This window comes from Triturus cristatus, chromosome 10, assembly GCF_964204655.1.
Source record: "Triturus cristatus chromosome 10, aTriCri1.1, whole genome shotgun sequence".
Lineage (NCBI taxonomy): Eukaryota > Metazoa > Chordata > Amphibia > Caudata > Salamandridae > Triturus > Triturus cristatus.
The window spans coordinates 130,665,006-130,692,880 of NC_140593.1; the positions used below are offsets into that span (position 1 = coordinate 130,665,006).

The 27,875-nt window shown below is 46.5% G+C and overlaps 1 protein-coding gene across 1 annotated transcript in view; it reads right to left on the minus strand.

The window, feature by feature from the left end:
- The window catches only part of GASK1A (golgi associated kinase 1A), a 159,664-nt gene that overhangs the window by 71,598 nt on the left and 60,191 nt on the right, over nucleotides 1–27,875 (minus strand). The window contains exon 2 of the mRNA XM_085630618.1: nucleotides 7,178–8,641. Coding sequence (XP_085486744.1) covers nucleotides 7,178–8,641 — 1,464 coding nt within the window. The remainder of the gene's footprint in view (nucleotides 1–7,177; nucleotides 8,642–27,875) is intronic.

A 27,875-nucleotide genomic window follows, 5' to 3' on the forward strand; every position in this document is an offset into this window, starting at 1 on the left:
GCTGTCAGTGGCCACTGTGGCTGGTTGTCTTGGTGGACAGAGTTGCCCCTGGGAGGGGGGCTGGAGTCACACCTCGAGGGTGGACTGGGCAACACCCTGTGTTGGCCATGTGGATACTGTCTACCAGTGTGGACACATCTGTGAGCAAAGTAAGTTTGGGCGCTGCACAGATGGGGTCCCCAGGTGAGGAGATGGGTCCCCCCTGGGTTAGCTTAGGGGGCCCTGAGAGTATGGACAGAGGGATCCAAGTGGATTCAGATTGGCGTAGAACAGAAATATGCCCCTGCAGTTGCAGGCCAGGGTCCGTGTTCTATCGCCCAAAGCAGGCAAGCCCATCAAGGTAGTGATTGGTCTACCCTGTGTTTTGGCTGGAAGGGGGTTGTGTTGGACTTGGCCCTTTTTGCAGGGTCATCCCTGAACTTTTTGCCTTCCTCCTGTATTATTTCTGACCTGTTTTTGCTGGTTTTAGGGCTCTGGGCACTTTACTATTGCTGATCAGTGCTAAAGTGCATATGCTCTCTGTATAAAGTGTGATGGTAATTGGTTGTCCATAATTGGTATGTTTGTCTACTAGTAAAGTCCCTAGTAAAGTGCACTATGTGTGCCAGGGCTGGTAATGCGAATGCCACTAGTGGGCCTGCAGCACTAACTGTGCCACCCACATAAGTAGCCCTAAAAAGAGATCTCATGTCTGCCACTGCAGTGCCTGCACGCAGTTTGTTAACTGCCTTGTTGTCCTGACAAGTGCACTTACTTGCTAGGCCTTACCCTTCCCTTTTTATGCACATCAGAAACCCCTATAGTAGGCCCAAGGTAAATAAATTTGTAAATTTGATACTTGTATAGCGCACTACTCACCCGCAAGGGTCTCAAGGTGCTTGTACGGATACCGCTGTGGAACCCATCCTGGCTTTCCCTGTGAGGCGTCCACTCCTGGGCACCCCCAAGGTGGAGGCCAGGCATCCTTAGCGTTGTGGGGGGCGTTGTGGAGATTAAGCAAGCTATTGCCCAGAGTTGCAGAGTGGGACTCCATGATTGGAATAGGCACCGAGGCGAGAATTATCAGGTCCGTGGAATTTTTGAGCCCAAGACCCGCTGAGGCGGGGAATTGAACCCTGGTCCCGGGCTAGGGCTCTGCATCAGGGTCTGCCGCTCTAATCATTGAGCCACACTTCTCCACGGTACCGCCCTCCCTGGGCAGGGTGCAGTGTATGTGAAAGGTAGGACATGTACTGAGGGGTGTACCATGTCCTGACAGTGAAATACTACCAAATTCGTTTTTCACTTTTGCAAGGCCATCTTGCCCATAGGACAGAATGGGGAATGCAGTGTCACATGTTTCCAGCATATCATCCCATAGGCATAAGATGGAGAGATGGAGTTTAGTGTGCCTGGACTCAGAATTTAATGACACATCTTTTTGTGAAGATAGTTTTTAAATTGTGTGTTCAGAAACCGTGCTTTTAGAAGTGGCTGGTTCCTTGTCCTAACCATCCTGCATGCCTCTGCCTGGTTGTGTATTGACTGTCTGCGTTTGGATGTGAAAGGGTCTGGGAAGTGTCCTGACACCAGGGAGGAGTAGGGGGGACTGAAACAGGCTGGCCTGCATTTGCTGTGGTGGGAGGAGTAGCCCCTTTGATGCGAAGAGGGCTGAATGGCTCCACCTCCTGCGGAGCGTCTGGGGCCCAGACCCTCACTATCAAAGAAAGAAGGTGTGCACTGGCAGGAAGACACCCAGGTCTGGTTTGGACCAGGCTCAGAGCCCCCTAAACACAAAGACTTCAAAGGCATTTAGGGGTATAAATGTGATAGCTGCAATCCCTGAACTCAAGACTGAACTTAAGACTGAAAAAGGATTGAAACTACTTCGTGATCAAGAGGAACCTCTGCCAAAGAAGAACAGCTGAAGGGACTCAAGAGAAGGACTGCCCTTGCTGTGTGTTCTGGGGCTGGCCTACAGTTTGCCGATTTGACTAAGAAGAGAAGGGACTTTGCTCTGTGCTGTGTCCCCCTGCTTGAAAGGACTTTGCTGTGTGCTGTGTCCTGAAGTAACTTGTCTCCAAGGGCCCGAGGAGAGCTTTTCCCCTGTTGTGTAAACTCAGGAACATCAAAGTTTCCAGCCGTGTCTCAGCGACGCTTGGTGCATGTGCTTTTGCACGCCTGAGACTGCCGTGTGGTCTGTGGTGCTGTTTACGAGGTGCCCCATGACCGCATTAACCCCGCAGCGTGAAACATAGTCCACACTGCTGCATTGCTGTTTGTGGCCTGAGCCGTCATCGTAACTGAGGCTGTGAGTAAGGATCGCCGCCGGCCCTAGCCACAACGTGCTAAAGGATTTGTTGAAGCTAAGGAAGCTGCAAGGTGAAAGGGATCGTGATCGTTGTTCGCCAAGAGGAATCTGCCTAAGATCGTCAATGAAGGAGAAGGCAGCGCCGTAACCCGTCCGGCTACAGCGTCGCCTAGCAACGGAGCTGCAATGTCATAGGGACTGCCAAGCAGCACGTCTGACGAGCGGGGAGAGAGAGAGAGCAAGGCAGCACACCCCCCAGGTAAGGATTGGTCTCCGGTCAGGAGCCGCAAGCGTGTGTGGCCTGGGGAGGCATGCAGGAGGAGTACTCCGATCTCTCTCCCACTGCACCGCGTTAAACGTGCTGAGTACCCGAGTGGCCCATACCTGCCCAGCAGTACCGAGGCTGCCCCTTTAAGTTTACGACCGTTGTCTCTGATGTTGGGGCCTAGTGGTGCCCGAGCTGACCATGCAGATTGACATATAGCATTATTCCTTGCATTACTAATTGCCTTATGCTTGCATAAAGAACTGCCTTATTCTTGTATTAAGAACTGCATTATTCTTGCACTAAGAACTGAATTATACTTGCATTAAGAACTGCATTATTCTTGCATTAAGAACTGCATTATTCTTGCATTACGAACTGCATTATTCCTGCATTACGAACTGCATTAGTACTTGCATTAAGGACTGTCTTATTTCTACATTATGAACTGCATAGCATTGCATTAGGACGGCATTAGATCATCGTGAACTGCTCATTACTACCGCAAGAACTTACAAGTGATTGTTGGCCTAATAACCGGCCCAGTGACATATTAGGAGTACGCATATGCTGGCTATTTTCTTATTATTTGGTCTCATTGTATTTCTTCTTGATAAAGAATCCGGTATTTTCCTAAATTAGTGTGGTGTCCATTTGTGGTGTTATCGCTGTGTTACTGGGAGTGTGGTTGCAAATACTTTACACATAGCCTTGGAGATAAGCCTGGCTGCTCGTGCCAAGCTACCAGGGGGTGAGCAGTGGTTATCTAAGAGTGTGTCCCTCCTTTCCCTGACTAGAAGCAAGGGTCCCTATTTGGACTAAGGTACCTACCTCAGTCAACTAGAGACCCCCAGTTCTAACATCAACATTACACTGTACTAGCCCCAAACAAAACATCTTCCAAAACAGAAGGTCTATCCATGTTGCATAAAGTAATGCAGGCTGTGAAAAGTATTGTTTGCTGGACAATATCACTTCAAAAATGTGCTTCAAGCTGTGCCACCATTTTGAAAGCCATTTGCAGCCGATTCACAAAAAGGTTCATGAGTACAGGAAGCAGTACTAAAGGCAGTAGCTTAATCTAAAATGAGGATGCCTCCCTGAAGAATGTGGCGAGGGGCCCCTCAGGCTCCCCTATCTCACAGATACTAATTGGCCCTGGGCTGAGTGGGGCTAACCGGAACCACAGAAGGGTTGGGGACGTGCAGGCTGCAAGGGCCTGTGTAGAACCCCTGAGTATAGGGATACTCTTTTACGTACTTATTCCTTTGCTCACAAATGCTTTTGTTAATCGACCCCAGAGTATATGAAGCAGCTCACTGAACGAATATAGCCATAAACCACCTTAGCGGGTTATACAGGCCATTAAAGGCCCACTCCAGCGTTAAAGGCCCAAGCAGAAGGCCAATAGGGATTGGAGTCACTGCAGCAAAAGATCTAAGGATGGAACTGAAACCTGAATGACACCAAGCACCAGCTTGAAGCTTCCTCGTCAGGCACTAGTGAGGCAAAAAGCACACCTGTTTTTCTGGAACAGCTTTAGAATTACCTATTTTTAGAGTCAGGGAAAAAAGAGGTGTGGTTGTTTTTACCAGAACATTATCATGCAAAATGTTTTTACTTTCAAAGCCTCACTGCAGAGGCAAGACAGCTGTCTTTACTACTCACGTTTACATATTTTACTTGACAAATGTTGGAATGGCAAGTTTTGCTCGAAAAAAACATTTGATGAAAAATAAACCCCCTGTTCTTCTTTAGAGTGGCACAGTCTCTTATTGTTTTACATTTTTAGTTGTTAAGAAGGAAGTTGAATATTGTCACCTACGTGTCTGAAAACCATACGTTTTCAATTGAAAACGAAAACAAATGATAACATCTTCACTTTTTTTGTAAATTTCTTTTTTTTTTCAAGTGGAATAAAAAAATAAACAGTCCAGGTCCGGATTTGCTATGATTTCATGCAACACAGGGTGACAAGGAAAGTTGCTGTACTGAGTTGCGTGAATGGAAGGGCAAAGCTGCGCCATATCTACAAAGATACGGCACAGTTCAGCTCTGTTCTTGTGCACTTTGGGCTGCCTAGCGCCAATGCAGGAATCCTTCTGCCAAGGTGCAAGGGTACCAGTGATAGGTTTTGTGCAGGAAGAGCTTCCTTCCTGCACAAAAACTACCCTTTGAAGCTATTTTCTCTTTGCTTGTGTACTGCAGAATACTGAATACATGCAAAGAGCAAATAATGAGGAGAAATAAAGATATTTCTCCTCATAACATTAGCCTCAGGGAGGCACAGCATTTTGGCATAAACCCATGTTTACAAGGCTTTGAAAATATGTGTTTGCGTCAATGGGTGGATTCACAGGAACACCCATGCACTACCATTGGAAGGCCTCGTTGACACAAGTTAACGTAAAGCAGCATTATGCGCCGTGTTATTTTATGTGATGACTTGTCATCCTTCTTTCTGGAAAAGATAAGCAAGATCATTGAAGGGCTGGGGGTTAAGGACTCATCTGGCACTATGATGCAGGATGATAGACAAATACTAGTGACCACCGGGAGTAGGGACGGGGGACGATGCTACTGAAGCAGAAAGCTACCCTGGACCACTTTGAACTGCCCTCAGATGAGGAATTCACCAGGGTGGCCTTAGGAGTTTCATCTGGGTCGCTTTTGGATCCCCTCCCGCACAAAATATGGAGGGAACTGGGATTCGAATTTCTCCCAGTTCTCCGTAAGTTGTGTGGTCAATCCCTTGATAGTGGGCTGGTTCCATCTAGTTGGAAGCAGGCGATTAACGTCTCCCTCCTGAAAAAAACAACTTTAGACCCTAAATACCCAAAAAGCTACAGGCCCATATCTTTGCTCCCGTATCCAGTGAAGATCGTGGAATGCCTGGTGAGCAGGTCGCTTTCCCAATTCATGGAGGAAAACAACAAGCTGGAAGATGAGCAATTTGGGTTCCGGCCAGGTCATGGGACGGAAACTGCATTGATAACCGCTCTGGATGATCTACGAATGCGTGCAGACAGGGGACAATCGGCCATTTTAATCTTGCTGGACCTGTCTGCCGCATTCTATACGGTTAACCATGTGATCCTCCTAGCAAGGCTGGAAGAAATGGGGATGGTAGGGGTGGCTCTGAGATGGATTCAGTCATATTTGGCTGATAAACAGCAGGCAGTGGCTCTCCCCCCTTTCTAATGTGACTTTGCTAATATTGAGCATGGGGTTCCGCAGGGGTCCTCTATCAGCCCTATTTTATTCAAAGCCTATATGAGGCCGCTGATAGGTATCATCAAGTCATTCAACATTAGGTTGGTAAACTATGCTGATGACACCCAGCTCATCCTGTCCATGGAAGGTGACCGTGAAGGTGCGCTGGATAATTTCCACGCCTGTATGCGGGAAATTGTCAATTGGTTGCGAGATAATTCTCTGCAATTTAACAATGATAAAACTGAAATCTTGCTCTGTGGAGCAGGTAGAGTATCACCGGCTCTTCCTACTAATTTTTGGCCTTTCCCCACGGATGCCCCTCTGGTACCACTGAGAACGGTGCGAAATCTGGGGGTCAGCTTTAATGACAAATTGAACCTGGAGTCTCATATCAACAAGCTGGTGGGGAGCTGTTATACTCTTATCAGAGAACTGCGGAAGGTGTTACCAGTGCACCCAGCCCAGGCCAGAGCTTCAGTGGTCAGGAGTGTCATCATGTGCCGTATGGACTATTGCAATGCTCTGCTGCTGGAGTCACCGAGATATCTGCACCATAGGCTCCAGAGAATTTAGGCAGCAGCAGCAAAGCTTGCACTTATGAGACCACGTCGATCATCTTCATCTCTGGCTTTGGTTGAGTTGCACTGGCTCCCGGTGGCTCAAAGGGTACAGTTTAAAGCGCTGTGCATTGTGTTCAAGGCTTTACATGGAACGAGGCCCAAACCATTACAAAGCAGGTTTGGATGGTATGCTCCCCCACGCAGCCTCCGCTCCTCATCAGCCAATCTGGCAATTATACCCAAAACAAAGAAAACAACCATGGGGGGAAGAGCATTTGGCATAGCAGCCGCGCACCTCTGGAACAGCCTCCCCTGTGAACTGCATCATGTCCAGGATATAATGCTGTTTCGCAAAAAAATCAAGACCTGGCTTTTCCCTAGAGTATAATCTTCTCAGCATGACCTTTTTGCATTCACCGTTGGTAACACCTGTGTATCACAGGGCCAGGATGCCCGTTGGGTTACAGAGTGCTTTATGAGTGTGCATACAATACAATACAATACAATTTATGAACCCACGCAATGTCATGCAAATTGGCATTTTTATGGCTTTGTAAATCCCAAAATGGATTTTGTGTTTGGTGTGCACAAAAAATCGGGATACAACCCAGATGCAATCTGGGTACTAACCTTTCCAATAAATACTTTGAAACAATCCAGGACTGCTTAGATCAATTTATTGTTCAAAATGTACATTCAACACCTTCTGGGGCAATGAAATTGGAGATCACTAAAATGTGATAACTGCAACGTTGATGCAAGAACACGCACTCTATTGGACAGGAAAATTATACAAACGCCACATTCAATCACTGATAAGAATTCGATGGAAGACATGAACCTTACCTGCAACAGGAAGTCAAAGAGAGCCAGTTTGGCCCATTCTGTGTGCTTGATGCTCAGACATGGGGATGCTCCAAGGGCAGTTGCAGACCTGCCCATGCCACATCTGTGCTTTAGAATCCTTTGGTACTGTAGCCAGCGAAGAGCAAAGGAGTTCTGGTCATTGTTGGCATCCTCCAAGTGTTGGATGTCAGGAGCCCACCATACAATGGGCCTTGTTTCACCGTTGGTGTACTTGTATGGCAAAACGTCACTTCTGAATTTCCGGGCCACGACAGGGAGACTGCGCTTTAGTCCCAGCACCCGGTCCAGGTGGAAAGCGAGAACCTCATGGAGGTCACTGGACCGCTTGATTAATCCGCATAGCCCTTTGGCGCAGTGTTTCTGGGGATCCTCCGAGGCAGTTTCAGAGCCATCAAGAAGACCAACTTTAAGAACCTGACCATGGGCAGGAATTCTTGCTTTTGTCACCACCTCCCCTTTGGCCAGCAACTTCATCTTCTGCAAGTCGTCTGGCGTGAACCATGGCGGTGGCTGCTGCTCCAGCATCTTTCTGCTGCCTGGTTGCCCGGTGACCCTGTCGTGGAATTGAGTGCACCACACAGACATCTGCGCTTGCTGTGACAACTTATGTACCTTTTTCACTTTGGATTTCACCTGGGCTGCGGTTGTGTGATGGCCATCCTGCCCCCAACTTCCTTTTGCTGTTTTAACTGGTTGGCCATGAGTGACCTCTGGAAAGGCTGCAGTCCTATTGGGTGGCTGTTGCTTGTCACATGCACCTGCTTTGCACCGATGCTGCCACGCAACCTGATGGACTACTGAAGAGTTCCGAAGCGACAAATTGAATCCAGACTTTCCATCCGGGTATAGCCTTTGATGACCTGAGAAACGAGACTGGGAGGACACTGTTTCTATTTTAATACCAGACAGTTTCTTTTTCATTTGTGAATAAATAGGAAAACTAGTCTTTCTGATTGTTGCCAAAAGACCAGTGCCACGCTCCTTTGTAACATTTTTCTGCATAGACACTCTCCCATACTTTAGGTTGCTGTTGTTAGCATATAATATTTGTGCAAATTTGTCTTTTCCAATTTTTTCTTTCTGATCCGAAGCTACTTTAGTTTTTTTGTTTTTGTGTGTACCCTCCTTTTCCCCTTTACTGTAGCAGCTTGAGTTATCTGAGAACTTCCCTTTCTGATTGTGCCCGCCTGACATAGCTCCCCATCCTTTAAGTGGATGACTCTGGTTCCGCCAGACGTTTGAGCCATACTCCCACAAGCGCTTGTGTCGGAAGACTTTCCCCAGTGGGTCAGTAAGGGCTGGATTCTGTAAAACTGACAGGGTGTGACTATCTGGAGGCAGCAGCTGGCACGTATTGATCAACACAATGGTGAAGAGGAGCACAATGGAGAACCACACCACAGGCCATCGCTTCAACCTCATCCGTAGCCATGTCTTGGGAGCCTTCAGTGGAAGAAAGAGAGAAACATAGATGAGACACTAAGAAAGAAGAACTTTCTCATTTCATTCTTACTTTCATATAATGACTAATGACACTCTACCCATGAGAAGAATATGAGAATGGAAATACATATTTAAGGCACAGTATCCACAAATTACTTTTTAGGTCTCGCCTAGGCAGCTCTTGCGCTGTCTCTTAGAGACATGTTGATTTAGATTATGGGCTTTAAGCTATGCCCATCTTCCGCCCATGTATTTTATTGTCTCCATTGACTGTCTTTTCGAGAAAAAATAATTCCATTGGTTCATTTGTTTAGTAGTCTCTCCTTAGTACCGCCTTTTCTCCTGTTGTAACCTCCCAAAAGGATTGCCCCTGTTACATGTGTTGTTACTCAGTATGTTCTATTTACAATTTCTGAGCACAATGTTCTTATTGATTTTCTGCTAGCTGCTGTTGCAGGCACCACACACGTGTTTTCCTAGCTGAGCGTGGCGCACGATCATGATCTTTATCAATGGCAGCAAAGTGCCTTTCTTTACTTATGCGTGACTCGCCAAACTCTTTCTTTTAAAATTGTATGCTTTTTTAAGCAGCGGGGCATGCCACGCTTCAACTTCAAGAATGGTAGCCGTGCGCCTTCCATGGCTGCAATGCACGTCTATAAATTTTAGCATTTCTTTTTTTATCAGACGCGTTCAGAGGGTGACTACTCCATGCAAATACGATACGGTCTTTAAGGGCTTCTCACAATGCCTGGTCACACTATGCAACACAATTGCTACCTTACCACAGGACCTGGATGATAGCCGGAACCTCAAAACCAGCGCGGCACACAGTGTTTTAACTCTTTTTTTATTAGAGGGACAGCCAAAATATCACAGCGCGGTGTGCAAAGCAGCAGGTCGTGGGCTACGCAGAGCCCTGGCGTATGGCTTGGCATTTTGAACAAACTAAACCTAAAACTAAAGGAAAACAAGAGAGAACAGCACCCATCCGCTCCTTATTCCCCCCGTCCACTGTGACCCGAAGATTGTTCTGTGGGTGTAGCGTTAGCAGTTGTGTCGAAGCTCATGGGGCCTTAGTGTCAGGTGTGGTGAGACGCAGGAGGCGTAAGTATCTGGGGCAGGTGAGTTCCCGAAACTCCTGAACAAGGATAGCTAAGAGTGGTTGCCAGAGCTCTCAAAATATTGAACTCTTCCCAGCTAGTGTAAGGGATATTTTTTCCATCCCCAGTATGTGCCAAAGGCGTTGGAGCCAGCCTATGTGAGTAGGAATCCAGGAGGTCTTCCAGTGAAGTAGAATGTTTTGAGTGGCCGTGCCCAGCGCAATCGCTATCTGGCGACCTCTTTTCAACTTGAGTGGGTATATTAGGGGGTTCGGCACTCCCAAAAGAATATAGCCAGGGAATCTGGGGAGCTCCGTGACTAAATGCTTATCAATTTAGTCTAGAATCTGGGACCAGTATTGTTGCAGGTGTTCACATTCCCAAAGGAGGTGGACCAGCGTTCCGGTTTTCCCACAACCCCTCCAACACTCCGCGCTTTGAACGGGGTCTGCATGATGCAAGCTTTCTGGGGTGTAATACCAGTAGGTGACTAACTTGGTTAAAGTTTCTGTGAGGCCCATGTTGCTTACTGTGTGCCGAGCCCTATAGTATACCCCCTCCCATTCTTTACTGCTCAGTTCGCGTCCCAGATCCCTCTCCCATCTTGAGCGGCTGACATTGTATGTGTGTTTGTATTGGGTAGCATCTTTTAGAGGTTTGAGATCAGTTTCCTATCGGATGATCGTGTGATTAGTCATCGTTCATATGGGGTAAGAAGTCTCTGTGCGTGTGGCCTATTGTCCGGGTGGAGCTCCCAGTGTCGTAGCTGAAGGTAATGGAGCTGTTCAGACTAAGGCAGTCCATAATCAGACCTGAGCTAGGGAAAAGGAATCACCCCCTGGATATCAAAGAAATGACCCAGTGCTCGGCATTCCGTGACTCGCCACTGTATGAAGGAAGTCTCCCCATCCCTGGGCTAAAGTCTGGGTTGTCAAAAAGTGGGGTGAGAGGGGAGGGAAAGGTCATCAACTTGTGTCTCCTATTGGGCTGGTCCCATATAGTTAGGGTGGTACGTGCGATGTGGGAGGCATAGAGGTTAGGGGGTCTATGCGGCTTCTTGAGGAAGGGAATCTTCCTGAGAGATGTACCCGCTACCTCCTGATCTTGAAATAGCTAGTGTTTCTCTGTCGGAGCTGCGCAGCTTTGTAGTAGAGTTGGATGTCAGGGATCCCGAGACCCCTTCAGTGGGTGGAAGGAAGCTAACTAGGTTCTTCAATCGTGGCTTGCATCCCTGCCAGATGAATATGGAAAGTTCCGATTGTACCCGGTTGAGCCAGTCGTCCGGTGGTCGTAGAGGAAGCGTCTGAAAGAGGTAAAAGATTTTGGGCAGGACTGTCATCTTGACAGCCGCTATCCTCCCAAGCCACGATATAGGGTAATGTTTCCACTGCTGCAAGTCGGAGCGTATTTGAGGCTGCAGGTTAGCGTAGTTAATGGACGCAGTGGATTGGAGAGTGGGCGCTAAGAGAATTCCCAAATATGAGACCGTGTCTCGGGACCACTGCAGCGGATGTTGTCTTTGGAGGTGTGCCTGCGCATGTGGGGATAGGGAGAGATTGAGAGCAGTCGAGTTTGTGATGTTAACTTTGAACCCGGAGGCCTTCACGAAGGAGTCCAGCTCCGACAGGAAGGCTCCCAGAGCTATTCCGGGATCTGCCGATGTCACGAGGACATCGTCCACATACAAACTGATGGTGTGTGTATCGCGCCCAAAGCGATGCCCGTGATGACCGGATGGGCCCTAACTCTCTGGGCCAATGGTTCCATGTATAGTGCAAAAAACAGGAGTGACAGGGGACACCCCTGCCATGTGCCTCTGCTAATGGGGAAGGGACCTATGGAATGTCCGTTGACCCTAACTGATGCCATAGGGGCATGATAGCAGTTCAGAATCTGTGTCCTCATTTTCTCTCCAAGGCCAGCTCGTATCAACACCCGTTCTAAGTACAGCCAGTGGACCCAATTGAAGGCCTTTTTGGCATCAATGGTGAGTAACATGTAGTCCCCAGAGATCCGTGGTGCCTTCTCTATAAGGTGTAAGACCCTCTTGGTGTTATCGCTTGTTTGTCTTTGGGGGATGAATCTCGCCTGATCGGGGTCGATCAAGCCCGGCATGTGGGGAGCTAACCTACTCGCCAATATCCCTGTGTATAATTCAAATCAATGTTCAGGAGGGAAATGAGGCGATACGCTCCGCAGCAAGTTTTATCTTTCTCCGGCTTGGGAATTACCACTACAGCGACCTCAAGCATAGATCGGGGAATCGCCCCCGGGGAAGCGAAGGTGTTGTATCGCCTAGTGAGTAGGGGGCTAGAGTGGGGCAGAACTGTTTATAAAAGGCCGCAGTATAGACGTCTGGGCTAGGAGATTTCACTAATTTGAGTCGTGTTATGGCCGCTATGACCTCTTCTACCCGTATGTCCCCTTCCATGTGTTCCGCCTGTTACGGAGTCAGTGTAGGTATATGTGCTTGCGTCAGGTAAGCGTCTGTGTCCGCAGCTTCTAACCTCTGCTCATTGTATAATTGGGCAAAGAAGCCCCTAAACGTCTCTGCGATAGTCGCATCGTCTGTGGTTATCCTTCCCGTCTGGTCACGGATTGCCTGAACCCCCTGCAGTAGTCTAGCTTCGCGTAGTTTGCGGGCAAGCAGACGCCAACATCTATCGCCCCCTACATAAAAAGAATGGCGCAAACGCAGCGCTGTGTATTCCCCCCTGTCTTGATCTATGGGCGCTAGTTGCGACTGTGCTGCCGAGAGTTGGCGCCAGGTGCGGGGTGCACCCGTTCGGGGATGCATTTGCTCTAGCTCCCTGACTTTGTGTCAGCTCGTCCCGTTTTCACTTGCGTTCCGCATTGTCTGCCATGGAGATAGCAATTAGACTGCCCCTGATCACAACCTTGAGTGCTTCCCATCTGGTGGACAGGAGGGTGTTGGGGTTGTCATTGTGTAACAAATACTCGTCTAATGCACGTTGTACCTGGTCAACCACATCTGCCCGCTGTAGGAGGGCGTCTCGAAGTCACCACTGTCGTGCGGGCCACTGGCGAGGAGGCAGGGTGAGGGTGGCCACCACTGGCGTGTGCTCAGATAGTGACATCACGAGAATGTCAACCGCTGACGTGATGTCGCGGAGTGCCATGGAGCCTATCAAATAGTCCAGCATAGCATAGGTCTTATGGGCGTTAGAGTAGTACGAGTATTCTCTGAGGTGTGGGTGTTGAACCCTCCAAAGATCCACAAAGCCGAGCTCCGTCAGTCTATTCAGGCCAATTTGTGAAAGCGTGCCTACCTGGCCGAATCGCTGGGCCGACCTGTCTAGCGCATTGTTAACTGCCAGGTTCAGGTCACCCCCTAGGAGGATCTTGTGTTCAGTTGTAGCGGTGGCCTCAGTCAATGCCTCGTGAAGGAACCTCTCCTGACCCTCGTTAGGCACGTATAAGGACCCAATGACCAGTATGTGCCCCGCGATTAAAAATTAGTAAGGGAGTAGCCTACCCTTAATTTCCACCATCTTTTGCCCCGCCTTCCCCTGAAACGCCAGGGACACTAGTATTGCGATTCCTGCTGTCTTGGAAGGGCTACACAAAAAGAATTGAGGGAGAAACTTGCGAGATTTTAGTCTGTGGCAATCCTTGGAAAGCAGGTGCGTCTCCTGCAAGAGGCAGACGTCCACCCCAGTGCTCTCCAGATATGAAAGGATCGCCCTGCATTTGATGGGGTTATTAAGTCCTGTGACATTAGGCGTGAGGACTTTAAGAGTGTTAAGAGGCATCTAGTAGGCTGGGAGTGTAGAATGCAGTGTGAGGCCCCGAGCTAGGCCCGCCTGTGTGAGCTAGTATGTACCTCTGGAGGGAAGCCCAAATATTAACCCCAGCTCGATACGGGTCGGGGAGCAGTGGACGGGGCACCCAAATAGCAAAAAAACCCATGTAAACAGATTTAACAAACTCAAGAGAAAAAGTTAAGTGTTCAAAGTTCAGTCCGTCATCCGGGGACGATCGGTAGGGAATCTTCATGGGGTCCATAGTGTGGCCAAGTGTGTCTCTCCCACCCCCGCCGTCCACCTCAGATGAGAGGACAGACGACCCCTGCGGTGTTCACGAGGTCTGCGTCTTCGCCAAGGCTTCCGGGAGGGCCTCCAATACCGCCTGCTGTCCTTTTGTGATCTCTGCTGGGTCCGGGCGTTTGGTGCGATGCCTGCGTCCTTGCTGTCGCCACCTCGGCTGTGCATCTCCTGTACTTGGGCTGTGGCTGCGGCCTCCGTCCTCGTCCTCAGGAATATCAACACCCTGCAGTTGGCTGGCTTCTGTGAGGGAGCGAAGCTGATACAGTTTGCTATCCAGTCTAAAGATTAGGCGAAACGGGTGTCCCCACGAATATCAGATGTTGCGTTGTCATAGATGAGCCGTGATTGGGCAGAAGACCATGCGTTTCTGCAAAGTGAGGGCCGCAAGGTCTTGACACAAGATCGGTATGCATGGATCTGGCCTTGCGAAGCATATCCTCTTTTGTGCGGAAGTCCTGGATGCAGAGCAGGATGTCCGCGGGCGTAGCTTTATCGGACCGGGGGAGGCCCACCCTGTACGCTCTGTCTATTTTAGGGTCTGTGTTGGGTGGGTTGCCCAGGATGTGATTAAAAAGCTCTCTTATATAGCTGAATGCATCGCCGGCTTCTTCATTGGTTCGTACACCCTCTGATCCTGATGTTGTGCCTGGGGAACGGTTCTCTAAGTCCTCCAGGTATGTTTGTAGATCTACCTGTTGCTCATGAATGCGGATGACCTCCTGCTGATGGGGCGTTAATTCTGTGTCCCAGTTGTCGCCCTTGTCTTCTAATGCTGCTGCCCACTCGCCAATATCGTCTACATCTCTTCGGATGTCCTTGATTTCGTAGGTGAGGTCACGCTTGACCATCTGTAGGTCTTCCCGAAGCGCTGTGAACAGTGATTCGAGGAAGGCCCGTGCCACCGGTTCCTCCTTGGTGTCCTCCGCCTGCAGCGTGGAGGAGTCCCCTGGGGATGGGTGGTCCATGGTGTGTCCCCCCTGGGGACGTGCGAAGAGCTCCTTCAGTGTCTTATCCTTCTTTTCCCTGGGTGGAGGTCATAGCCTGTGTTTAGTGGTGATAATTAGCAGGTAAGCCAAAGCCGTCAGACTCTCCAATACACCTCTAAGCTGGTCCGAGTGTGCACAGAAAGGCCTCTCTGTCTCCTGTTTCACTCCCTGTGCTCGCCCCTTCGGGGTTCCGAGAGGTCCAGCCCAGTCCGTGTGAGTCACAGCACCATGAGTGGCAGTGGGACAGGGGTGGTAAGGCGCCTGGTCCGGCCTGTTCAGTGACCTCCGCCGGTGGGCTCTGCTATAGGTTTAGAGGCTTGCTGTGACTGGAAGTTCCACGACAGAATGAGTTCACGCCGCGTGGTCTCAGTGCTTCCTGTCGCCTCTGTGTGCTTCACAGGGACATCAACCTGCTGGATGCTGGGAGACCTGTGTTGCTTCCGCCTCTAGGGTCGCTCTCTCGGTCGCTATCCAGGGGTCCTGCACTCCCTCACCTGGTGAGGCAGTGCTTCCTGCTGCCTTCTGCTTGTCCGGTAACCAGAGCTAGTCCATCTAGGGCACCCGACTCAGGCGTGGAAGGCTATGCCATTTATAGGTCGAGCCTATTGGCAGCACGCATGCGCTTCTCGCTCTGCGAGGCATGCTGTAGTAGAGTATGCACTGGAAGCCCCGCAAACTCTCCACCTATATTTTGTATTGGCTTGTGTCATTGTCCTTTGTAAACGATTAATTTTAGGCTTGTTAGTCCCTCCTTGGTACCGCCTTGTCTGCATTTGTTACCTTCCATAACGACTGGACCTTTTACTTGTCTCGTTACACGGTCTGCTTTAGCTAGTGGGTGAGCACTATTTTGTTTATTGATACTGATGGGGACAATGCTGTTTTGTATTTGCAGCGTGCCTACACAGGACAATGGTGGGCGCTTTTCTTATAAAGCGCTATGCCACTCTAACATGCATGCTGAGCGCGGCACCCGCTATAGGGTACACCGCGCTCAGTTTCCAATTCTATTTTTAAACTTTCATGTTGAGCTCGGTGTCTGCTTCATGTACACAGCGCTCTGTTTCATTTTCTCTTTTTTACTGTCATACTGCACGCGGTGCCCACTTCAGGGACACCACTCTCTGTTTGTTTATTTATTTTTTTACTTTAAAACTGAGCGCGGTGCCCGCTTCAGGGACACTAGCCTCTGTTCCTGTTTTTTTTTTTTTTTAACTTTAACACTGAGTGCAGCGCCCACTTAACGGACACCGCACTCTGCAATAGGTATCACTTTTGCAAAAGTTTAAACTATTGGTATTGTGAATGAGAATGCCTTTTAATATTATAAAAGACGTTGCCATTTACAATGCCAATAGCTCAAAATCAAGCAATTGCTAGACCTATTGCATTGTAAATGCTTGTTCTTTCTGTGCTGCGGACTACCCAACTCTTCATTCGTTACCTTCTGGTAAAATGTTTTTCTTTTATTACATCCTCTTTTCATTCTTCTCTTTCTACATTTTTTCGCACCTTGCTCCCTTTACTAATGAAACTCACCATGCCACTTACCTTCTTTCTCACAACTCTCCTACATACCATTTGACTCCCTCTGTACTTCCTGCTTACACATACGCTCATGCACACATCTAAAATTCCTCTCACACTGTCTATATGATATCCCTTTCCAAAAATTCTCTTTCTTGGCGTCTGTCCCTGGCAAACGGACACTTCTTCACGTTCCATCTTCAACAATGGCGAACTCAGTAAAATGACACAGCACACTGTGTAAGCAATTGGTTTCAGTTTCAGAATTCACAGAATACAAACCCACAATTTCGTGGTCAAACAATAACTCGGTACTTTCCCAGCTCTGCCGCTTGTCTGTGTTTGTTCCTTGGATAATTTTCTAATGGGAGATAGCTTATTGCATGTTGGCTGACATGGTGAAGCACACAAGGTCACCTTAGTTGGTTTATCTCGGCATCCTGTTGGGATCCTGTTGCAGGGTTATCCCCAAACTTCTTGCTTCCTCTTACTATTTTTTCCTGACTTGTTGTTGTTGGCATAGGACTCTGGGCACTTTACCACTGCTGATCAGTGCTAAAGTGCATATGCTCTCTGTGTAAATTGTTATTATGGATTGGTGTTTCCATGATTGGCATATTTGATTGTCTGGTAAGTCCCTAGTAAAGTGCAAGGCCTGTAAATCAAATGCTACTAGTGAGCCTGTAGCACTGGTTGTGCCACCCTTATAAGTAGCCCTGAAAAGGTATCTCAGACCTGCCACTGCAGTGTCTGTGCACAGTTTGTTAACTGCCATGTCGACCGGGCAAGTGCACCCTCTTGCCAGGCCCTAACCTTCCCTTTCCTTACATGTAAGGCACCCCTATGGTAGGCCCAAGGTACCCCCCTGGGCAGGGTCCAGTGTATGTGAAAGGTAGGACATGTACTGGTGTGTGTGACATGTTCTGATAGTGAAATACTGCCAATTTAGTTTTTCACTATTGAAAGGCTATCTTGCCCCATAGGATAGAATGGGAAATACTTTCTAACATCTTACAAGTATAACTTCCCATTAGGACAAGATAGAGAAATAACGTTTAGGCTCTCTGAACTCAGAATTTAATAACACATCTTCTAGTAAAGATGGTTTATAAATTGTTCATTTGAAAATGCAACTTTTAGAAAGTAGGCATTTTCCTGGTAATAATTCTGTGTGCCCCTGCCTGTGTATTGACTGTCTGGTTTTGGAGTGACGGACCGGGGATGTGCATTCACTGTAGACAGCCACTGGGGGGGTTGAGGTGGCCCTTCCTGGATGACTCAGAGCTGAGCTGAATGGGGATCAGCTGCATTTAGAGTAGTGGGAGGAGATTTACTTGCACCTGAATAGGGCCTGTCTCCCTTGCACAATGCTGTCTCCACCCCCTGTGGTCATACTGCACCAGTGAAGACAGAACTGGTTTGGACTGAACTCAGTGACCCTTGCACAAAGAGAACAAACACATTTTGGGGTATAAGTATTAGACCTAAAACCCCAGAACTTTAGATCAGTTTTGGACTCAAGAGGAACCTTTGCCAAGGAGAAGAGCTGAAGAGCTGTGAGGATGAGTACTGCTGCTGCTGTGTGCTGTGTCGGGTTCGCCTGCAGTTGCTGCTTCTGCCAAGGAAAGTAACTGGAACTTTGCTGTGAAACTGCTTGAAGAAGATCTCCAAGGGCCTGTGTGTACTGGCCACCTGTTCTGAAGTCTCAGGGACACAAAGACTTCACCCCCAGCTCCTCTGAACCGTCTTGCTGAGAGTTCTGACCTGCCAGGAGATGTCTATTCTGGTTTTGGGCCTCTGGAGGTTGTTCCTGCTGTTGGGAGCTCAAAGAAACCTAAGTGAAGCAAGAAAACCTGGCTCCGAAACTTTCAGTGACGTTGTGACCTGCACCGAGGCCTGGGGCACCGCTCGTGAACGACGCACCGCACAGCTTGAACCGCAGTTCCAATGCCCTTCGATGCCTGCAGTTATCAGCCGTGCCCGATGCCAGTCCTTGCACTGACTCAGTCATCGCCAGTGCCTGCATCCTGTTATTGCGGCACCGATAACTGCCGAGGTTGACTCCACAAACTCGCCAACTTCGCTTCGTCACCGGAACCGATGCCTCACCGCCGACACAACCACCTTCCCCTGTCATGGACTTGGCACGTCGCCTCCTCGCGGACACGACGCCTCGCCTCCCCTCCCCCTTGGCAGCCAGAAATCTGGCCTTGACCTCGGCACAGACGCCTCAACTCCACGACGCCGTGCATAGTCATAGACTTTGTTTCCAAGTTACTATTTGTTTGGGGGGGTCCGTGTGACTCCGTGCCTGATGCCGCGCTCCTCGCGGTCGGCGGCTTACTTTGGATTTATTGCTGTCACTACGTCGTAATAGCCCCAGGTGGAGCTATTTGTTTTCTACAAGCTTTCTTTTTGAAATAACTGTTCTAAAGTTATATCTTATTACCTGTAGGTTGGACTTATGTCATTTTCGTCTTGTTGAGTTTAGATAAAGATACTTTATTTTTCTTAAGCTGGTGGGATGTCCATTTGTGGTGTTACCATTGTATTTCTGTGTGTTTTTAGTACAAATACTTTACAAATTGCCTTTGGGATAAGTCTTTCTGCTTGTGCCAAGCTACCCAGGGGGTGAGCAGGGGTTATCTAAAGTATGTATCCCCCTTACCCTGACTAGAAGCAAGGGTCCCTATTTGGATACCTACCTCTGCCAACTAGAGACCCCCATTTCTAACATATAGTGTATGGTCTATTGGTTACGATTGCAGAACGAAACTTGGTGACCCTACTAAAGACCTAACTGTGTTTTTGGGGTTTCTAACAGACATACTTTGTAGCCTGCACTTTTTCATTTACAATGCCAGTAGCTTCAATAAATATAAGACCTATTGCATAAGTAAAAAACATTGCCATTTACAATGCTAATAGATCCAACTCCAACAAATGCGAGACCTATTGCATTTCCAATGCTTGTTTTAAAGTGCAACCAACTGCGCGACTAAACCTGAAAAAACAGAAGTGCACCTTATATTTTTGTCACACCTGACTCGTGTTTACCAAACAATTAATACTAAAATACACACATTTACATACAGGGGCATTCAGTTAGCCTCCTTCATCAGTTGATCTGATCAAGGGTCATTTGTTTCTTTCCACCCAAGCAATGGGGCAGATAGTCAGCCGATTTCAGCTATTGGCTCTCTTCGCTGAGTGACTACATTTTGCTTGAACACAACATGGTTCCAGAATAATGTTGCCACAATACTACCTGTCCTGTATATTGTGTTCTAAATACCAAGTACAAAAATATGTCCTCATTGGAAATAATATTAGAAAATCTACACACATTAGGACAATAATTTTGTAAATGATATTAGCTGAGTAGTGTCTTGCAGAGATCTGCAAGTACATCCCCTGGGTAGGCACTCCAATGGGTAATCAAACTAAGTTGATTCATGCAAAAGTGAATCCTTTTAAGATGCGTGTTTTTAAATGCTTTTATTCAGCAAATTAGTTCAATTCGATATTGTTTGGCATATCAAATGTTCATTTGTAATCCATACTAGCAGATCTATGAATCTTGATCTCCTATGCATTTCGGGCTGGGACGCCCTTGGTCACGGAGCACTGTTGAGGAAGGGAGGGAGGGATGAGTCAGTGAGGGTATACCGCCTGGATTTACACGTGCTTAATGTGACTAAGTGCAACAATAACTAAAACGGGTGTGTTTGCTAACGTTTTAGTGACTGAGTGAAGGTACTGGGTAGTGCAAATGGAAATTACTGCGTGTGTTGGTTGAATGCGCGCTGCGCAATGACATGCTGGGTTCTGTAGCGCTGTGGGCGAAGAACACTTACTTCATAGATACCGGTGGCAAAGCGTGCCGTCCATCGCTTAGTCGAGGGGTCTGCGTGTGGTGCGGGCGGGTGCTCGTTATGTTTAAACACTCGGTGATGTGACGTGAAGAAACGTAAACATAAACAAAGGACTACTCGGAAGTATGCACGGTGGCGACCATCTTAGAATGTGGGGAGATAGAGTACAGGTGATGCAAACTGGGGAGAATGCAGAGAGACAATGTCAAAAAACAGAAGTAGTATTACATGAATAAACAGTAACATAATAAGCAATGCATCATATTAGTATTACAGGTAACAACTATACTCAATACGGTCATTAAGACCATGCGGCTTCAGAGTCTGTAACAGATAAATCCATTCAAGTTCTCTTTTTAACAAGAGTTTATGATTGTCAATCCCTTCTCGTTTGGTGAGGGTTTCAAGTACTATGAATTTTAATTGGGCGATGGAATGCCGAGCCTCAGCAAAATGCATGGCGATGTTGGATTTCTCAACTTTCAGCCTGATGTTAGATTTATGCTCGTTGAGGCGGGTTTTAATTTTCCGTTCGGTTTTACCGATGTACAGCTTTCCACAGGGACATTTCAAAGCATATATCAAATTCATCGAGTCACAGGTAGCATCAACTTGAAGTTTAATGTTGTGACCTTTCATTGGGTGCTGGATACTGTTGCCTTTGATGACACTATTGCAGTGATTGCAATTGAAGCAAGGTATGGTGCCACGGTGTTGTGTGTGGGTTTCAGTGGGTTTAGACAAAATTTCCTTGAAATTTCTGCTTCTTGTGTGTGCAAAAATTGGTGGTTTCTCAAAAATGCCCTTGAAGTCGGGTTCACTTTGTAAGATGGGCCAGTGCTTCCGTATAATCTTCTTGTATGTAGGGCTGGCTGTGGAGTATTTGGATACTATCACCATACGTTGTTCTTGCACTCTATTGCTTTTCAAAAGGCTATCTTCTCTGGTGATGAGAGCAACTCTAGATTGTGCTTCATTCAGAGTATGTTCAGGATATCCTCTAGCACGGAATCGTTCACGCATCTCATTAATGCGCATGATGTATGTCTGTTCGTCTGAAACGATGCGTTTAACACGCAACATTTGCGAATATGGCAGGTGTTGCTTCAGGGACCCTTGGTGAAAGCTGGAAAAATGTAAGGTATTGTTTCTGTCTGTGTTTTTTCTGTGTAAGTCGGTAATGAATCCCTCTGGTGTGATCTTGATATTGACGTCAAGGAAGGAGATATCTGTGTCACTTATGTGCCATGTTAGTTTTATTCTTGGATCTTTGCTGTTGATTTCTGTTAACAGATCCTGAAGAGACTCTTTGGTGTTGGACCACATGAAAAACAGGTCATCTATATATCTGACGTACATTTTGGCATGATCTTTGAACTTAGAGTTGGTATATATGTACTGTTTTTCAAAGTTCTCCATGTACACATTTGCATACGTTGGGGCAGCACAATTTCCCATCGCCATTCCGGATAGCTGTAAAAACCATTGATTGTCTAGCTTGAAGTAACTGTGATAGAGAATGAATATCATCAGTTCCATGAGGAAGGCCTGCATGTGTGTCTTTATCTCACTGTTAAGCAAAATTTGTTCGATGGCTTCAATGCCTCCAAGGTGAGGTATAGATGTATAGAGAGAACTCACGTCTGCAGTGCATAAGATCAGTGGTGGCATATTGTTGACTTGGATGGATGATAGTTTCACAAGGAAGTCTGTAGTGTCTTTGATATAACTAGCTGTGTTAACAATGAGAGGTTGGAGGTACTTGTCGAGAAATTTGCCTGTATTCTCATGTATGGATCCTTTTGTTGACACTATTGGTCTACAGGGTGGGTCTGTAAGATTCTTGTGTATTTTGGGACACATGTGGATCGTTGGACTTCTTGGATGTTCTGTTATCAAGTAATTTTTAGTTCGGTCTTCAATTGTACCAACTTCATGGGCTCGATTAATGATTTCTTTAAGTAGATTCTGGAACTCAATGGTGGGATTATTGTGCAGTGCCTGATAGGTCTCCGTGTCTTGTATATGTTCCCATAGTTTTTGTGTGTACATACTTGAGTTCATAATTACTAATGCACCTCCCTTGTCAGCCTTGGTACATTTTATTTTGGGGTTGTTGGCCAGTGCTTTAAGTGTGTCACGATCCTTGTTGGTAAGGTTGAATGCTCTCCTTGGTGCTTTGTAATTGATCGTCTGTAGATCGTTGCGTACTAGTGTTTCAAATAAATCAATACATTTATGACTACATGGGGCCTGGTAGGTGCTGGGGGGTCTTAAGCCTTTAAGCTCATCCTCTCTTGTGCTAGTTGTGGTGTTTGTTACTGGTAAGACATTGTCAAAGAAATGTCTAAGTCTTAATTTCCTTGTGAACTTAAAGGTACTGACCTCTAGTTCAAGCAAATTAGTCACAGTGGTTGGAATGAACGAGGTACCTCGTTCAAGCAGGTTCATTTCATGGCTCGAGATTTGTATGTCAGAGATGTTAATCACTAGACAGTAGTGATTAACATCTCTGACATACAAATCTCGAGCCATGAAATGAACCTGCTTGAACGAGGTACCTCGTTCATTCCAACCACTGTGACTAATTTGCTTGAACTAGAGGTCAGTACCTTTAAGTTCACAAGGAAATTAAGACTTAGACATTTCTTTGACAATGTCTTACCAGTAACAAACACCACAACTAGCACAAGAGAGGATGAGCTTAAAGGCTTAAGACCCCCCAGCACCTACCAGGCCCCATGTAGTCATAAATGTATTGATTTATTTGAAACACTAGTACGCAACGATCTACAGACGATCAATTACAAAGCACCAAGGAGAGCATTCAACCTTACCAACAAGGATCGTGACACACTTAAAGCACTGGCCAACAACCCCAAAATAAAATGTACCAAGGCTGACAAGGGAGGTGCATTAGTAATTATGAACTCAAGTATGTACACACAAAAACTATGGGAACATATACAAGACACGGAGACCTATCAGGCACTGGACAATAATCCCACCATTGAGTTCCAGAATCTACTTAAAGAAATCATTAATCGAGCCCATGAAGTTGGTACAATTGAAGACCGAACTAAAAATTACTTGATAACAGAACATCCAAGAAGTCCAACGATCCACATGTGTCCCAAAATACACAAGAATCTTACAGACCCACCCTGTAGACCAATAGTGTCAACAAAAGGATCCATACATGAGAATACAGGCAAATTTCTCGACAAGTACCTCCAACCTCTCATTGTTAACACAGCTAGTTATATCAAAGACACTACAGACTTCCTTGTGAAACTATCATCCATCCAAGTCAACAATATGCCACCACTGATCTTATGCACTGCAGACGTGAGTTCTCTCTATACATCTATACCTCACCTTGGAGGCATTGAAGCCATCGAACAAATTTTGCTTAACAGTGAGATAAAGACACACATGCAGGCCTTCCTCATGGAACTGATGATATTCATTCTCTATCACAGTTACTTCAAGCTAGACAATCAATGGTTTTTACAGCTATCCGGAATGGCGATGGGAAATTGTGCTGCCCCAACGTATGCAAATGTGTACATGGAGAACTTTGAAAAACAGTACATATATACCAACTCTAAGTTCAAAGATCATGCCAAAATGTACGTCAGATATATAGATGACCTGTTTTTCATGTGGTCCAACACCAAAGAGTCTCTTCAGGATCTGTTAACAGAAATCAACAGCAAAGATCCAAGAATAAAACTAACATGGCACATAAGTGACACAGATATCTCCTTCCTTGACGTCAATATCAAGATCACACCAGAGGGATTCATTACCGACTTACACAGAAAAAACACAGACAGAAACAATACCTTACATTTTTCCAGCTTTCACCAAGGGTCCCTGAAGCAACACCTGCCATATTCGCAAATGTTGCGTGTTAAACGCATCGTTTCAGACGAACAGACATACATCATGCGCATTAATGAGATGCGTGAACGATTCCGTGCTAGAGGATATCCTGAACATACTCTGAATGAAGCACAATCTAGAGTTGCTCTCATCACCAGAGAAGATAGCCTTTTGAAAAGCAATAGAGTGCAAGAACAACGTATGGTGATAGTATCCAAATACTCCACAGCCAGCCCTACATACAAGAAGATTATACGGAAGCACTGGCCCATCTTACAAAGTGAACCCGACTTCAAGGGCATTTTTGAGAAACCACCAATTTTTGCACACACAAGAAGCAGAAATTTCAAGGAAATTTTGTCTAAACCCACTGAAACCCACACACAACACCGTGGCACCATACCTTGCTTCAATTGCAATCACTGCAATAGTGTCATCAAAGGCAACAGTATCCAGCACCCAATGAAAGGTCACAACATTAAACTTCAAGTTGATGCTACCTGTGACTCGATGAATTTGATATATGCTTTGAAATGTCCCTGTGGAAAGCTGTACATCGGTAAAACCGAACGGAAAATTAAAACCCGCCTCAACGAGCATAAATCTAACATCAGGCTGAAAGTTGAGAAATCCAACATCGCCATGCATTTTGCTGAGGCTCGGCATTCCATCGCCCAATTAAAATTCATAGTACTTGAAACCCTCACCAAACGAGAAGGGATTGACAATCATAAACTCTTGTTAAAAAGAGAACTTGAATGGATTTATCTGTTACAGACTCTGAAGCCGCATGGTCTTAATGACCGTATTGAGTATAGTTGTTACCTGTAATACTAATATGATGCATTGCTTATTATGTTACTGTTTATTCATGTAATACTACTTCTGTTTTTTGACATTGTCTCTCTGCATTCTCCCCAGTTTGCATCACCTGTACTCTATCTCCCCACATTCTAAGATGGTCGCCACCGTGCATACTTCCGAGTAGTCCTTTGTTTATGTTTACGTTTCTTCACGTCACATCACCGAGTGTTTAAACATAACGAGCACCCGCCCGCACCACACGCAGACCCCTCGACTAAGCGATGGACGGCACGCTTTGCCACCGGTATCTATGAAGTAAGTGTTCTTCGCCCACAGCGCTACAGAACCCAGCATGTCATTGCGCAGCGCGCATTCAACCAACACACGCAGTAATTTCCATTTGCACTACCCAGTACCTTCACTCAGTCACTAAAACGTTAGCAAACACACCCGTTTTAGTTATTGTTGCACTTAGTCACATTAAGCACGTGTAAATCCAGGCGGTATACCCTCACTGACTCATCCCTCCCTCCCTTCCTCAACAGTGCTCCGTGACCAAGGGCGTCCCAGCCCGAAATGCATAGGAGATCAAGATTCATAGATCTGCTAGTATGGATTACAAATGAACATTTGATATGCCAAACAATATCGAATTGAACTAATTTGCTGAATAAAAGCATTTAAAAACACGCATCTTAAAAGGATTCACTTTTGCATGAATCAACTTAGTTTGATTACCCATTGGAGTGCCTACCCAGGGGATGTACTTGCAGATCTCTGCAAGACACTACTCAGCTGTTCATTGATGGTGTTAGGACGGATAACACCACCCTGATTGCGCACCCAGACCTTATTGAACGAAAATACCTTTCACCTAGCTTATGCAGTGCACCACCCACGCCTCTTTCTGTAAATGATATTAGGGCACAATATTTTGCTCAGAAGATATTTCTGTATATTTTATTCTGCCACACCATTGAAGGCAGGGCTTCTTCATTAAAGATCTGGAACAATATCTCCATCAATATCAGAATAGCTCCTATCCCTCGACAATTCGGAAATACATGTACATGCAAGCGATAGCAAGACCAGGAGTTCTTGCATCTGCAAAAAAAAAAAAAAAGAAGTGCAATGATGTATATATGTGCATGCGTCATTAAACGTGTCATAATGCATTATGACACATTTGCAGTCTTAACTTGAGCATGCTTGTGCATTCATGCATAATGCTGCAGCAACCATTTTGTTTTTTGCTTTAATTTACCATTCTAAGATGGTGGGTGCCCAACTTGGAGCAGTAAATTATAAAAATTAAATATGCGCCACAGGGTATTTATTTACTTTTTTTGGGGGCAAGTTACACCAGTCCAGCTCGCCAAAAAAGAAAATAAATACGACCAAAAACACAAGAAGGGGTGGGGGAGCAACCATGGAGAGAGCAGGGGTGCAGGACGTCAATATCAAAGACGCTGTAGACAGTGAACGATCCACTGAGTCTCAGGGGAAAGCACAAGTTTCCATCGTGGCAGTTGTGGAACGAGGGAGGTTGGTATACCAGTGTTCTGTAGTGATTTCCTTCACAGGGAACTGGGGTAAATCACTTCCAGATCATACATGGGAGAATTCCTGGAACAGGAAGATCAGAGACAGGATGAGACATCCCGCTGTCATAGGCTTGTGCCTCGAAACAGCGGTTGATGGTGTTATTTTACATTTCCCAAATTATGCACCTGTTGTAACACCATTGCGCATTTCCTTTGTTTTTCCTGGGGGCGGTTTACACAGCAGATTCCAGAGTTACCGCTCCTTCCATGTGGCAGCTTAGCAGCAGTTTCAACTGCAGCCCACCTTTGTCCTTGTTGGTTCGCCAGCTGATTCCAGGTAGCTGGGGAACTAGTTGCAGCAGTCTGCACTAACTTGGCGGTTAAGCCTGGTTGTTCTTATTTGCTCCTAGTGCTGGCAGTGTGTTTCCTTTCAAAACTGTCTGGTACTCTGCCGTGAACCAGTGAACAAGCCGCACAACCATGTGGGAAAAAAGGCAGAAGAATCAATCAACATGAGACCAATTTTTATCCAAGTAATCAAGTTTATTCCATAATTTGTCCATTTCTTCAGTCCAGTGTACACACAGAGACAGCGTGACTTCCAAACTTTAAATGCTCAAGCATCGTCCATCCAGGCCTTATACATCAGCACGTTAGAATTCACATCTCATCCACCATCTAGATATAGTGAGCACAGCGAGTTTCCTTTGCCACCTTGCTACTCACTTCTCTTCCTTCTTGCTTTAGGCTGCCTGTGATTGCTGATCTGGAGAACCACTCAGTCCAGTCCTCCACTCAGAAGCTCCTGAGGGGTTCCCAGCTGAATCCTGTGTTGTTCCACTCTCTTCCTCCCTCCCTCCAGAGCTCCCTGCATTACCTTGATTAAGTATAGGGTGTTACCATCACAAACAGGGAGTGGGATTAACATCCACAACTAGGACTACGCTTGAGTATTTGTATCGTCCACAAGTGATCTTTGATAACAAACATCTAAAAGCAGTCTATAGACGAGATCTAAAACATACGCACCGCACCGGAGGAAGTTTAGAAACCAAAATTGATAGGTTTGAAAGACGTCTTCACAAAACACTCCCAAAGAATCAGACATGAGTAGCAAAATCTTTGAGCACAAGATCATAACAAAGTTGACCCCTTGTCCCACCTTTATCTCCTCCTCCGCCTCCTCTATTGCAGGGGAGTTAGAGCAAGGGCACATAACATATACAAGGCCCCCTCAGAGCCCAGTTAACTTTTCAATCATGCTGCTGTCTTCATGACCCCTGACACCAGGGGACTAGTCATAGGTGTAGGTGGCTGCATCTCATTCACATCCTTGCCTAGAAGACAATGTACAATTCACAGTTATCATCAATGTAATGTGTATTTCTAAACCGGATTAGGAGTCAACATTTGAAGTGAAATGTAGTTGTTTATTTACAA